This window comes from Rhinolophus hipposideros, assembly GCF_964194185.1.
Source record: "Rhinolophus hipposideros genome assembly, chromosome: 1".
NCBI lineage: Eukaryota > Metazoa > Chordata > Mammalia > Chiroptera > Rhinolophidae > Rhinolophus > Rhinolophus hipposideros.
The window spans coordinates 100158576-100172218 of record NC_138047.1 but is presented as its reverse complement, the minus strand read 5'-3'; the positions used below and the strand labels follow the sequence as shown (position 1 = coordinate 100172218).

Below are 13643 nucleotides of genomic sequence, written 5' to 3'. Positions count from 1 at the left end.
AAATAGAACTCCCTGTCTGTCGTCTTTACAGCACAAAACACAAACGTAATTCCGCAGTGCTCACTCTAAGCAGGAAACAAAAGACAATTAAAAAACACATGATACTGAAAAATAATAGGGCATGTTACATATATGGTAGCGACTATTTGTATTCAAAAATTATCTTACTGGGGCCATGTGTTTTGATTAGATAATAAATTTACCTTTAACTTGCGGAATTGCATTTCTCTCAAAATAACACAGGTTTGTAAGCAGCTCCTTTTCATTAGACGATGATCTGATTGAGGTCAACGCGAACTTCCTGGTTCCACGTTCAGCCTTCATCTGAGTTCACTCTTCTTTGGAAAATCAACACAAGTCACAACCATTTTTATTGCCCAGCTGTTTAAAGTTTTATTTCAAGAGCAAAGATTTGACAGTGCATAGAATACACAGGCCACCTCCTGGGCCAGCACCAAAGGAATGAGAACATATAATGCTAAAAGGTGTATTGAGTCTTGTCAAATCACACTGCTCTTTCCTAGGGTCCGACCATTCAGTGTGGCCTGACAGTGTGGCCTGACAGAGGTCTGCCCTGTGAACGGCCACTCCCAGGTCCCTGTAACGTACTGAGCGTCCATGCAGTGGGGTAGCAGCATACCATGAGGCAAATGGCCCAAACCCAAGAGCAGAGGTTCAGTAAATCTTTGACTTGAAAAAACAGCTAATCTAGAATCCTTCACAAATGACCAGGTTGACACTACAGCCATTGAAACTGAGGTGCATGATGGGGCGAGACTCTGTTCTTCACAGAAGGATCCTGGCAGTGTTTAATTACAATTCATGATTGGGATTATTATCCATGTTATTTTGCTTAATCCTCATAAAGCCCCTTTTGAGGTAGGTGTTATCCCCTCTATTATCTACATCATGTCCTGGATTAGGAAATCAAAATACTTAATCCAAGTATGTCAAGACCTGCCACTGTTCATTCCTTGTAGTTTCATGTTTTGTTTTTCTTTAATTGGCCTTCCCGGTAAATCTGAACTTGTTTTATTCCTCTTCTTACTGAGGTTAGATGTACATTTTGAATTATATCATTTACATAGAAACGTTTTTCAAGTGGAAATGACTTACACCCTAAGGAAAAATGAAAGCACCTTAAATGTAGACCATGGAAATCACAAAGTCAGTCCACAGAGTGGATTGCAATCTTATGGACACTAGAAATACACTATGTAGGTCATCAGTAACGTTAGTAACGTTTTCCTAGGATGCTTTCTGATAACACTGGTTTCATCCTCATGACAAGAATTTTTTAATGAATTGGTGTCACAATGAAACAGTATACAATGTCAATGTCAAAATTTGTTTCAGCTATCATATGCAAATCATATCAAGCAAGTTATTTGGTTGGTTGTTTTTTTTAGTTCTTTCCCTCAATCACGTTTTAAAAGAAATGTTTTTCAAATGTCCTCTTTGTGATGGGTCCCAAGGATCAATTTAGAAAGAAAAATACTTGGTAAACCATTCTTGGTGGGCAGAGCCCTGTTTCTGCTGAACTTCTTTGGGTTGGGTTGTTTCACCGTCTTGTGTCCTAAACACAAACAAACACAAAGGTTTCTTAGATGATTTTGAAAATTATTCAGTAAACAACTAAATACTCCACCATCTTTTCAGGGAAAGAAAACTGATTCACTACTCTTCAAAAAATATTAGAACGTAACCTGCCAACATTAGTATCCGGAAATGAGCTGTTTAATTCCTGTTTTGAAAACAGAAGGCTCTCCATGTTTTCACTTAAGACAATGAGGTGTATTTGCAACATTTATTATTTATTCCAGGCACAAACTGAACCATAAAACCCATAAAAAGGTAAGAGAAAGAAATGGTTAACACAGTATTACAATTTAGGGCTTCTTCGAAAGTTATCTTCTGAGAAGCTAGAAAGCATCTCACTGAGGCTGTGAAATTAACCTAATAAACTGAAAAGAGGAAACAGTACGCAGGAAAGTATGATGCTTACCTGGCTGAAAGGTCTCTATCTGCAATTTTGAAACTTCGTATAAAACAATGGGAACATAACTTTAAACAGAGGTGTATAATAATGAGATGAACCTGTGGCCAGATGGGTGTGCTGGGGCTCCAGGCCTCAGTTTCCTTAACTGTGACACAAAGGGCTGGATTCATTCAGTGACTGACTGCCAGGGGATCCTTACAGCTCAACACTCATAAAGGTTTATGCTGCCCCCTTTGTCCAAATCGCCACAGGTAGGCAGGGCCTTTGGAAAAGGAACATTCAAGGAGGGGCAAATGCAAACTTCCAATCCCAGAATTTAAAATTTTGCCTCTCAATGGAAGACTGGAAAGAAGGGAGAGTTAATAATAAAGGGGAAAAACCATATATTTCTGGAAGAGAAGCATGCAAAGGTTTCTGGAAAAATAAGGCGGTGTCTGAGATTTTCATACATGATCAACCAAACCCACAGATTACGAGGCCTTAAAATTCCAAGACGACACAACAAATCTTGAGAAGTAACCTTAAAAAATAATAGTGGAAATACACTGAATCTTTCTGTACCAGGTCCTGTGCTAAGCTTTTCCTATGAATTAATTCCTTTAGTCTCACATCAGTCTGAGGAGGTAGGTACTATATTGTCTTCATCTTATAGGTGAGGGAATGGAGACCCAGAGAGGTCAAGTAACCTGCCCAAGGCCACACAGCTAAAATGAGGAAGACCCGAACTTGAATTCAGACCTCAAGGCCAGATGGTGAGAGTACATCTGTGTAACCCACACTAAAGTGGTCAGCTAAGTGATTCAATGTCCATTGTCTAATCATCCATGAAAAAAAAAAAGCTTTTCTGGAACTGTTCCCAGGAATCATCCCTCTTCTAAAGAATGACATATTTCCCTTCTCCCACACACTCTTCCCATTTCACTAGATTGGTAATTTGTCCAAGGCAGGGCTTGTTTTGCTACTCTTCATATCTGCCTAGCTGCCAGATAATTAATAGTTGCCAGAAAGGAATCATAATTTTCCGCCGATTATGGGAAAATGGAATTCCAGCTTCTGCCCCCTACCCTGTGGCAGTTTTCCCATCTAGAGACTGGGTAGGTTTGCAAGGCCGACCACCACTGGGGCTTGGGTCCAAGCTCGGTGACTTAGTTATTGGAGGGGCGTTGATCCTGGAGCTCAGATCACCACTCAGAAAGTTCTTTGCATAGGAGGCGAGGTTTGGCACACTGACCACTCGGCTGGGCACTTCCTCCATCTTCTTTTTCTGTTTGTATTAAAGGAAAGGCCTGTTAGAGTCTCCAGAAGAGGCATTATTGTAAAAAAGTAAATAGGGCCTATCCAACCAAAACTGTATGAGTGAGGAGGCAATACTTTTATTTATGTACTTACATATTATTTTTTAAAGCATTTTTTCAGAGGAAAATCTGTTTTGTGTTTAAAAAAACACATGGGTTCACAATCTCTTATCCAAAACTTCTGGGGACAGATGTGTTTTGTAATTCAAAAGTTTTTTTAGATTTTGGGAGACCATATAACACCCCAGCAGAGGCTGGGTCCACCTTGTCCTCAAAGACGTTAATATTTCTGAAGTGAAACTTACTTTGGTCACACGAAGAGGGATACATAAAAATTATAAATGAGCTCACATCAGTTCAGTTTAGATTTATTGCCTATGAGCTATAAAAAAATACTAATTTTTTTTAGTGCTTTTAGGATTTTGAGATAGATGAGAGAATATTCTGATTGTAACAAATTCCAAAATATAGAAAATGATGTTAAGAAGTAGAGGGTTCCTGTTTTCCTCTCTCTCTCCTTCCTACCACCCGTTCTGATTATAGCCATGACTAATACTCATTTACAGGAAATTTGGAAAATACAAAAACCCATAAAAAATAAAAAATACACAGAATCCACCTAGCCAGACAAATACCATTGAATAATTTGGACTATTTCCTGTGAATCTTATTTTCAATGACTATTCCTCTGACTATATGCCAGCCCAGTGATAAATAAACTGCAATTACCTTTAGAAAAAAAATGAAACCAGCAGAGTTGTGTCATGCACTGAAACCAGAAGAACAGATTTACCTTCATGGAAGGAGTCAAATACCCTGGGTGAGGATTGAAAGAGAAGGACCGATTCCGATGGGACATTGCACTGGGGAAGGCTGCGTAGTGAAATCTTCTCTCCTCCTGAAAGAACAATACAACTGAGTCTAAGTGACCCTAGCCACACAGCACTGGGTGTGACTTGAGGGAAGATGGCTGCGTGAGGGCAGAACACAGAGAGAAGGAAAGTCCAGGGGAGGGAGGAGAAGTCAGTGGGAATCAAGCTGCCATCCACTGAAGTTTTGGGAAAGCTTCCTGAGTCCTTTGTGTCCTCAGCTCCTCTTGTAAAGGAAAGGGCAAGCTTATTTGGAATGTCTTAGGGAAATTAGAGGTCCAGGTACTCTTAGCATCTGGAGAGTCTACTGCAGAAAGTGACCAATTAAAGCAAAGAAAGGAGACCCCCCCCCCAGGTACAATCACTATATGACCAATCTTGTTTATATGTATCATCTGCTTTTTTATCCCCTTCTGTATTATTTTTTAAAGCAAATTCCAGTCATTGTATAATTTCATCTTTAAAAACATCAATATGTATCTCTAAGAGAGAAGGACTCCCTAGGAAAAACAAATAAATCCACAATACCTTTGTTACCCTTAAGAAACGAGCAGTTTCTTATTGGTATCATCTAATTTTCAGTTAGTGGTAAGTTTTCCTGGTTGTCTCATTGTCTTGACATGAAAGAGTGTGGCTGGAGAGAAGGAGGATGGGGGGTGGGAGTGAGAGGAGATACAAGAGAGGTGTGTTGTGTGTGTTTGTGGCAGGACATGAGGCTGTGCAAGCTACTGTAAGACCGTGGGTTTTACTCTGGGCAAGATGGAAGCCACGGGAGGTGCTGAGCAGAGCTGTGCTGTGATCTGATTCACACTTCCTGAAGCTTACTCTGGTTGTTGTGTAGTGGGGTGAATGAAGCCCGAGTGAGGGGAAGACCAATGGATTCTCTATTGTGCATGCCGGAGGCGATGGGGCTTGGACCAAGGTGGTGGGGGTAGGGACGATGGGAAGTGGCTGAACTTCTGGTGTGGCTAACTAGCTTGGCCCCTGTGGGCCACACTGACAGCAGTGAATCTGTCACCCACCGTCTCCAGAGCTGAATGTAAGCCACTGGGAGCTGTCCCAGCTGATTCAGCTGGAGCGACATAAAGGACTTTTGACCAAAGCATGGAGCGTGGGGGAGGCTGGGTTAGAGCTAAAGCGATGGTCAGAGTGTGAGGAGACACAGGTGTGGGGTGGGTGGGCTGTAGGATGAGCAGGCTTGGATGGAGGAAATGGCCATCAGGCCTTGGCCTTGGTGGCTGATGGATATAGAATCGGGAAGTCGGAGAAACCTCTTCTCTTTAAGGAGTTCAGGGGGTGGCTTTGCTAACTGGAAAACAGGTGGTCATTTTTACAGAGGGAAGACCAATAAAGAATAACTGGCGTGGGGCGCCTGGATGGCCCAGTTGCTTAGAGAGCGAGCTCTCAACAACAAGGTTGCTGGTTCAGTTCCCACATGGGATTGTGAGCTGCGCCCCCTGCAACTAAAGACTGAAAACAGAGACTGGCCTTGGAGCTGAGCTGCGCCCTCCACAACTAGATTGAAGCACAATGACTTGGAGCTGATGGGTCTTGGAGAAACACACTGTTCCCCAATATTCCCCCCCCCCAAAAAAAATTACTTAAAGAAAAAAAGAATAATTGGCTTGCCGGAGTCTACTAAAACTCAAACATAAGGCAAACCATTATCGATTTTCCCAAATTCTGTTTGTTAAAAAAACCAAACTAATATCAGCAGTGGGCAAATGCTGTCGAATTTGGGAATACAGTGATTCCTTTGTGTTCTATTTTGTTGTGTTAATTGTTTTAGTGAGTATGGATTTTTTAAAATATATAATAGGAATAAAATAACCATGGCTCTTTTGTAAGGTTGTTTTATGGTTATCAGGATTAATTTAAGGTACCCAGAGAAATGCCACATGCAAAATGAATGCCCCTCCCCGAGCCACGCTGGTGTCCGTCCGTCACAGCCTCACCGTGAGCTGCTTGATGATCTCCTCTCTCTCCTTCAAGCGGGTCTGCAGACGGCCAATGAGCTGAACGTCCTCCGGCCTGGAAGCCCCCTTCCCTGTCTTCTCTCCGGAATCTTTCAGTCTGTTTCAAGCAGGCATTGCGTTAGCCCCTTACTGCAGTTACTCAACCATGAGCACGAAGAACAGGTGGCCCTGATAGGGACACCACTGTGTACTCAGCCCAGCCAGCCACTCATTCACGAAAGTGGAAACTGAGGCCCAGAGAGCTTGCCCAGGGCCACCCATGAGTTGGCTGCAGAGCTCGGGGTGGAGCCCAGGACCTCAACTCCTAGCCTGACCTTTGTCACTATTCCCAAGGCTGAGGGGCTCAGGGCCCCTGTGTGCACAAATAATGCAGTCAGTGGAGCTTCAAGAACCAGGGATGTTTGGGAGAAGAGGGCTCTGCAGAACACACCCCCAGCCCCCTAATGCTGGCAAAGCTCTGCTAATGGACGTGGCTCTGGCTCCATCTTCTGGCGGACACGGTGCGCCGCACGCGCTGGTTCCTGGGCAGCGAGCAGCGTCCCCACAGCGGTACCCACAGCTCTTTCAGCGTAAAACTGGAGAGCAATCTCTCAGGATGGTAGGAGCGAGGGAGGGTTAGGGCTGCACAGGGGACCTCTTGACTGTAGTTGGTAAGAGGCCAGGACTTTGGGGTGAGATGACTTGGGCTCTCATCCCAGCTCTGCTTTTTCCTAGCCATGGTTTTCAGCATGGCATTTCACCTGTGAGCCTCAGCTCCTTCTTTAAAAGGGGCGTGAAACCAGGTGGCTGTGAGGACTCAATGAGATAAAGGGTACCTGACAAGTGGTAAGAACGCATTAGATGGTAGATGGTAAAACCTCCCACTCCAGATTTTGGATGATTTGTGCTGGAGACAGTGAAGGAGTTTTTAAGAACTCAAGTTAAGGGTTAGAGAGGTGACATTTAAATTCACTTAGTGCTGCTTGACCTGGTCTCCCTGACGCTAACCCTGATCTCCAGTCTCTCAAAAGCCAGAGCAACGCTGTTAAAACGTAAATCAGACCATGTCACTCCTGCTCAGAGCCTTGCAATGGCTTCCCAGATGCCTGAATACACCCAGACGCCTTCCTGTTCAGTGCAGGGTTTCCTTCATCCCTCGGTTACCCCATCAACCTCAATTTCTAACACTCACTCTCTCACTCATTCCATGTAAGCCACATAAGCCTTTTGGCTATTCAGTCTTGTGAAGCAGGCCCCAGGGCCTTTGCACTTCCTGTTCTGGCTGCTTGGAATGCTCCTTCTCCAGATGGTTCTCTCATTCCCTCAGCCCCTTGTGCTTAAATGTTACCTCCTTAAAGAGGTCTTCCTTGTCCACCCTTGCCACTCTCTAGACACTGAGCCTGTTTTTCATTTAGCACTTTCACTACCTTATATGACGTTAAATATTTGCTTATTTCTTGTCATAATCCCCATCTAGAATTTGTGAGTTCTAAGAGAATGTAGTCTATGTTTTGCTTCCAGCTGCAATCCTAAGCCTAAAATAGTAGGCCCTTGATAAATATTTGTTGAATGAATAAATGAATGCATGCATACATGGAGGAGTGACCCTTGGTTTCTTGCTCTGTTGATGGCAGTAACAGTTTCTACCTTGAAGGACTGCTGTGAAGATTAAATGAGATGATGCATGTCAGAAGAGGGCCAAAGCTCATAAGAAAAGTAGCCCTGATTCTTCTGGTATCTTCCTAATGTCAAACTGAGCCCAGGAGGCAGGCTCATTCCTCAGATTCCCAGGGCCCTGCACAAAAGGGAACTGGTGACCCACTGTCCTAATTTGCCTAAGACTGAGGTGCTTCCTGAAACTCGGGACTTATAGTTTTAAAACTGGGAGAGTCCTGGGGACACTGGGATGAGCTAGTCACCCTCATAAAATGGTACATCTGCTCGTACCTCCCAACCTGGGGCCAAGGTCTCACTTACTCCGTTTCCAGGGCAGCCAGCCGTGCCTGGAGCCGGGCTTGGGCACTGCTGAAGTCTGCCACCATGGCCTGCATCTCCTTCCGGTGTTCCTGGCGCAGCATCTCCACCTCCCGAGCCCGCTGGGCTTGCTGGTCCTCCTCCAGCAGCCTGCAGTGGGCGGAAGCATAGCTGAGCTGGCCCAGGCTCTAGGGACTGACCTCTTGGGCAGTGGGGTTTTCGTTCCCTCTGCTAGGAGGCCAGGTTTGGAGACAGGGGATGGGGGAGGTTATGAATCTGAGGTCAGGACACCATGGAAGGAGACCTGGGGTGTCTGAGCTGTGGGGTCTGGGATAAGCCCCACTTGTGGGGCCCCTTCTCAACATCTCCCACCCTGGCATTCCACGATGGAGAAACCTCTTCATTCCATGAAGAGCAGCCTTCAGGGGGAAGGAGTAGAGGACAGATCTGGAGGGGAGTCCAAGGAAACACTCCCTTCACGTGGGGCAGACGGAGAAGCCTGGATGCAGGATTCTGTCTCAGAATTACTGACCCCTGGGGCTCTGAGACTGGGACGGGGTTGAGTGCCATGGTAAAGAGCCAGGCTACCCACGGCCGTCCACGGCCTCCTGCATCACTTCCTAGCTGTATGACCTTGGGCAAGCTACACCCTGCTCAGTTTCTTCATCTGTTAAATGGAGGTGACAGTGGTGGTTATCTTACAGGGTTACTGCAAGAATTATCATGCTCATACCTGTCCAGAACAGTCTGTAGCACAAAGCATGTGTGCAGCCCTATTTTTCTTAACCTAGGGGTGGGGCCCTAAGGGATTCACAGACAAGCCTTAGGGGTGTGTCACCCTCTGAAAGTACATGCCTTTTGTGTGACTATATCCTTCTCCCAGGAAAAGGGCCATTGCTTTCCTTACTGGAGGGGCCTGTAACCCAAAATGATTAGGAGTCCCTTCTCTGGTCCAAGCTCCTTATTCCAGCATCACATGGTGAGTCCTTAAGGAAATCTGTGGGGTCCCACCTTGGTCGGCTGGGGTCACACCTGTTTCTCAGATGAGCCTCAGGTCTACTTTCACTCGAACAACGTGTCGACTGGAGAAATAATTCTCCAGGTAATCCACCAAAAGAACGGTTTATTGGGGAAAAGAAAGGAAAAAAAACCAAAGCTACCAAGGAGTGTGTACATTTGCACTCACGGCCGGCGTCCTATTCAGCCGCCCACGTGGAAGACAAAGGGGCCGTACCAACACGGCTTCCTCCCCTATTCGCATCCCTCTCCCAGAAGTTACCGTAAAGTTCAACAGGAAGTCAAGACGAGAGCGTTAACAAGGGGCCCAGCTCTGCCCATAGTCCTCCCAGCTCTAGGTGAAGCATCTTAAGATGACAGTTCACTTTTTATCAAATTTTACGCGGGGGACTTGGACATTCACACACCGATATGAAATGGACAAAGTGCTTGAAAGATATGAATTACCAAAGCTCACTCAGGAAGAAACAGATCATCTGAAAAGTCCGATATCGATGAACAAAATTAAAACGGTAGATTCCCACTTTCTAACGCGGGGGGAAGAGAGGAGGCAGTGAATTCAGGACTGATAATGAGCCGTCCACGCTGGACTCGGGAATGGTGACTGCCAGTTTACAGAGCGCGTCCTCCATGCAGGGACGGGGCGAGGCGCCTGGCACACATCGCACTGCGTCCCGCAGCAGCCCTGAGAGGTGGTGGTGTTGTCTGGGTCTCACAGAGGAGGGCACACAGTCGGAGAGGTTAGCTGACTCGCCCAAGTTCACACAGCTAGCTAGGGGCACACAGCATTGTCTCCCTAAGGCTGGTTTTCAGGATACTTTTGGTCTCATTAGGTCTGATGACATAATTTCCCTGATTTGTAGAGAATAGGGTCTCTGACTCTATTTCAGGGCAAATGCTCTGCTATTTTGACCTAGAATTCCTAGGTAGTTTTCATGGGTCCAGGGAGTAACACCAGTGAAGTGCTAACGTATTAGGGGGTCTTTTCTTTGGGAAGATGCTGAGGGGGGTGAGCCGATTTGAGATCTCGGAGGCCCACCCAGGGTCAGTGGAGGGAGGGCGGGAGGCCCTGGGGCCCGCAGACCCACCTGTGCTGGTCGCGGAGCTGCAGCGCCTCCTGCTGGTGCTGTTCCACCTCCGCCCGCAGGCGCCGCACGGTGTCCTTGAGCTGGGAGTTCTCCTCCCAGAGGCCGCATCCCTCGCTGGGACCCTGCTCAGCCGCGCCCGTTGGGGAGCCCGCTGATCCCGGATCGCCGCCCTCCTGGGGAGAAGGTAGCCAGGAGAGAGATTCTCAGGAGGCGCCAGGGCCGACAAAGTTGCCACGGATGTGCCCTGGCAAAGAGAGAGGCTTGTGCTCCGTCTAGCTTCCAGCCTCAAGCGCAGTAGGGGGCCACTGAAGGCTTTATACAAACGTGCTTCAGATTAATACTTGAAGCCCTATTAGCTGGGGACAGAGGCCTAGGTTGTTCAGGAAGTCACTGTGCTACCCAGCTAGGTAGGAATTATGGATGTGCAAGGAAGGGGTCAATGGGCCAAGTCTGACCAGGAAGTTCAAGGAGAGTGGGCATTGAGCTCCGTGACGAGGCTGCTCCCACTCGCGAACAGGGAGGTCTAGACAGGAAGTCGGTCTAGGAGGAGCTCAGATACATTCTCCTGCAGATCTGAAGAGGTGATCCAAACTGGTTGTTTCTAGGGCCTCTACGGCACCAACACGCTGAGATGCTGTTGTGTGTAGATTAAAAATAACATGCACAGCACTTAAACCCTGTTTGTTTGCCAAGATGGGAACCTGCAGGCTTTTCAGGTGCCCCCCAGCGGAAGGAGAGGGGTGATCCCCGTGTCAGACCCGGGATGAAGCTCCTAGAGCCTTTAGGAGTTTCTGGCCGCAGCCCTGGCGCTGCTCCGAGAGGGGTGTGGCGCGGACAGGGCAGCGGGGCTGACCTCTGCGGTGAGGGTGTGGTCCTCGCTGTCTCCTGGACACTGGACGATGCCCTGCCGCCGGCGCGAGCTTCCCGGAGCGCTCAGCTCGGCCTGCAGCGCCTCCAAGGCCTTCTGGTGCTCAGAGCAGGCCGTCCGCTGCTCCCACAGCTCCTGCCTGAGGGATTCTGCAGAAGGAAGAGCAGCGGACGGTCAGGCATGCCGTGAAGGCTGAAGTCTGTCTTGCAGGGACAACAGTCTCTGGAGTGGGCAGCCGCTGAGGGCTTTGCATTGAGTTCTCCAGTCATTTCAAGATAACAGTAACAACAGTACCACGTATAGCACACCAAGTGTGCTAAACCCTGGAAAACTCTGTTCATTGGAAACCCCACTCTATCTAGTATTATCCCTCCCATTTTATGATGAGGGAACTGAGCCTCAGAGAGGGTGAGTAAGTAGCCCAGAGCCACACAGCTAGTAAGTGATGGAGTCAGGATTCAAAACTGCCAGTGGTTCTTCACTCTGAATCACCACTTAGCCATTGTTGGTTGGTTAGGAAGGGTGGTAGGTTAGGACGGCTCAGCCTGAGCCAGGGCTGAACCCTGAGGCAACATTTGGCCTCAGCACCAAGTGAGAAAACCAAGAGAAAAACAGGGAATTATCGAATGACCAGGGGCCTCCTCTGCGGTTGCAGGTCTCCAGTCGGAAATTTTGACATTTATGTCAATTATTAAGGAGACAAAACGTTCATGGGTTCTACTTTCCATTGGTATGAGGTCTTGGCTGGATTGTGGAGGCAGGAGATGGCATGTTATCCCAATAGAATCGGGATTAAAACCAGAATCTTCCAGGAGAAATGTACACTACTTTAACTCAGGCAAGAGTACGCCAGAGACTCAAATTTCTCCTCTGAGGATAGGATGGTGGGTGATTTCTAGTAGTGTAATACTTCCCAGCATGATTGAAAGGCAAAGAAAACAGTCATTTCAAAACAAATGTTTTCTGAAAGAGCAGACGCTAGTCAGGGAGCTATTCATTTTTTTAAAAGGGAGACAATTTTTAAGGGCTAGTAAAGTTGATACTTTTCTGTTATGGACTTTTGAGACTATGTTTTGGTTATTGCAAATATCTTTTGAAATATTGTTTTAATAATTCTGTGAGCCATATGATAAGCACCTAGCACAGGCCTCAGTACATAGCAAGTGCTCGACATATATTTGTAAAATAAACAAATGATGTTAGAATGAAAATCAATGATATTGTGAAAGTGTATTAATTGTAAAAGATTTCCGGTATACTCAGCTTCTCTCCAAGGTACAGTATATTAAACACATACTCATATATATTCTGATGACATTATGTTAAAAAACTTACTTGGTCATCTTGTCAATAGAATTTTAATACAGTAACTTCTAAAGCTTATTTTCTTTAAAAAATCCAGACACAACCCAATTTTTTGAAATCCTTTATCACAAAATTGCAATGAAAACTGTTTAGCAAAGCATGAACTATAGTGTATTTACTCATTACCCTCCCCTCTTCTCTCATAGCTTCCCAATACCCATCCACCGATCCACTGATCCTTCCATCCATTGATCCACCGATCCATCCATCCGTCTGTCCATCTGTCCATCCAGCATGTCTGGGTCCCCACCCCAGTGTACCAATAATCTCATGGATGCTCACCCTCTCACCCCTCACACATTGACCTATACTGCAGGTCAGGTGTGTCTCATACAGACAATGGAATAGTTGTAACTGGGACCAGGAATATCTAATATCGCTCTGTCGTTGTGGGAGGTGCTCCCACCCAGTACTACCTAGGAAGCCTACAATTTGCTATCATAATTTCAGAGTCCACAAAGCCCCTTCTTCCTGGAACTGATGCTGAGAATCCCAGCTTGCTCCCAAGGTCTCTCCTGATTCTTCGGTCCAGGAAAGGACCAGACTACTCTGGGATCAGAGGGACCAGGGAAGGGACAGCAGGGACATCTATGCCAACAGCTGCTGGGTGTTGGAATCACCAGGGTGTCCAGCCTGAGCTAAACTTTGGGAGCCTATACCCTAAACCCAGGACAACTTGAGTTTTATCTTCTATAATTCATCTTCTTTAGACTCTGCTAACTTTAGTAGCATTTCCAACATGGTCACCTCAATTCCAGGGTAGCTGCTAACCAGGAAATCTGTGGGACTCTCCTTCTCCTTCCTGTTCCCTACATCACTTCCTCCAGGAGGACACACTGTCTAATGAAAACTCAACCAAGCAGCAGGTAGATCTTATTCACTTAAGCAGGTACAGAAAATGCACTTCTTCAGATTTCTCTTAAGGAGAGCTCTGTCTGGGATTGAAAAAATATTCAGTAGGCAAATATGGTCTTTAATGATAGGCATGAAACAAAGAAAAGCATCTATCTTGTTCTTCAGTGAGAGAAAGCCGAAAATGAGGGAGAAACATGATTTACAAAAATGGAGAGAGGCCCCTGAGAGTCAGTGACGTGATGTTGGAATAGTCAGTAATAATATCAGTGAATATTTACATAGCCTGCATACCAGGCTCTGTTCTAAGCACTCCCATGTATTTATTCACATAATTCTAATAACAGCCCAATGAGGTGGA

The 13643-nt window shown here is 46.2% G+C and overlaps 1 protein-coding gene across 5 annotated transcripts in view; it reads right to left on the bottom strand.

The window, feature by feature from the left end:
• Positions 1 to 375: 375 nt before the first annotated feature.
• FAM184B (family with sequence similarity 184 member B) overlaps positions 376 to 13643 on the bottom strand; it is a gene marked incomplete at its 5' end in the record, with an annotated part of 96630 nt that continues 83362 nt past the window's right edge. For all 5 annotated transcript variants that reach the window (XM_081045926.1, XM_081045924.1, XM_081045927.1 and 2 more), the window contains 7 exons: positions 376 to 1576; positions 3064 to 3263; positions 4088 to 4192; positions 6119 to 6236; positions 8096 to 8242; positions 10198 to 10370; positions 11051 to 11214. In XM_081045926.1, the coding sequence (XP_080902052.1) occupies positions 1483 to 1576; positions 3064 to 3263; positions 4088 to 4192; positions 6119 to 6236; positions 8096 to 8242; positions 10198 to 10370; positions 11051 to 11214 (1001 nt within the window). In that variant the 3' untranslated portion in view covers positions 376 to 1482. The remainder of the gene's footprint in view (positions 1577 to 3063; positions 3264 to 4087; positions 4193 to 6118; positions 6237 to 8095; positions 8243 to 10197; positions 10371 to 11050; positions 11215 to 13643) is intronic.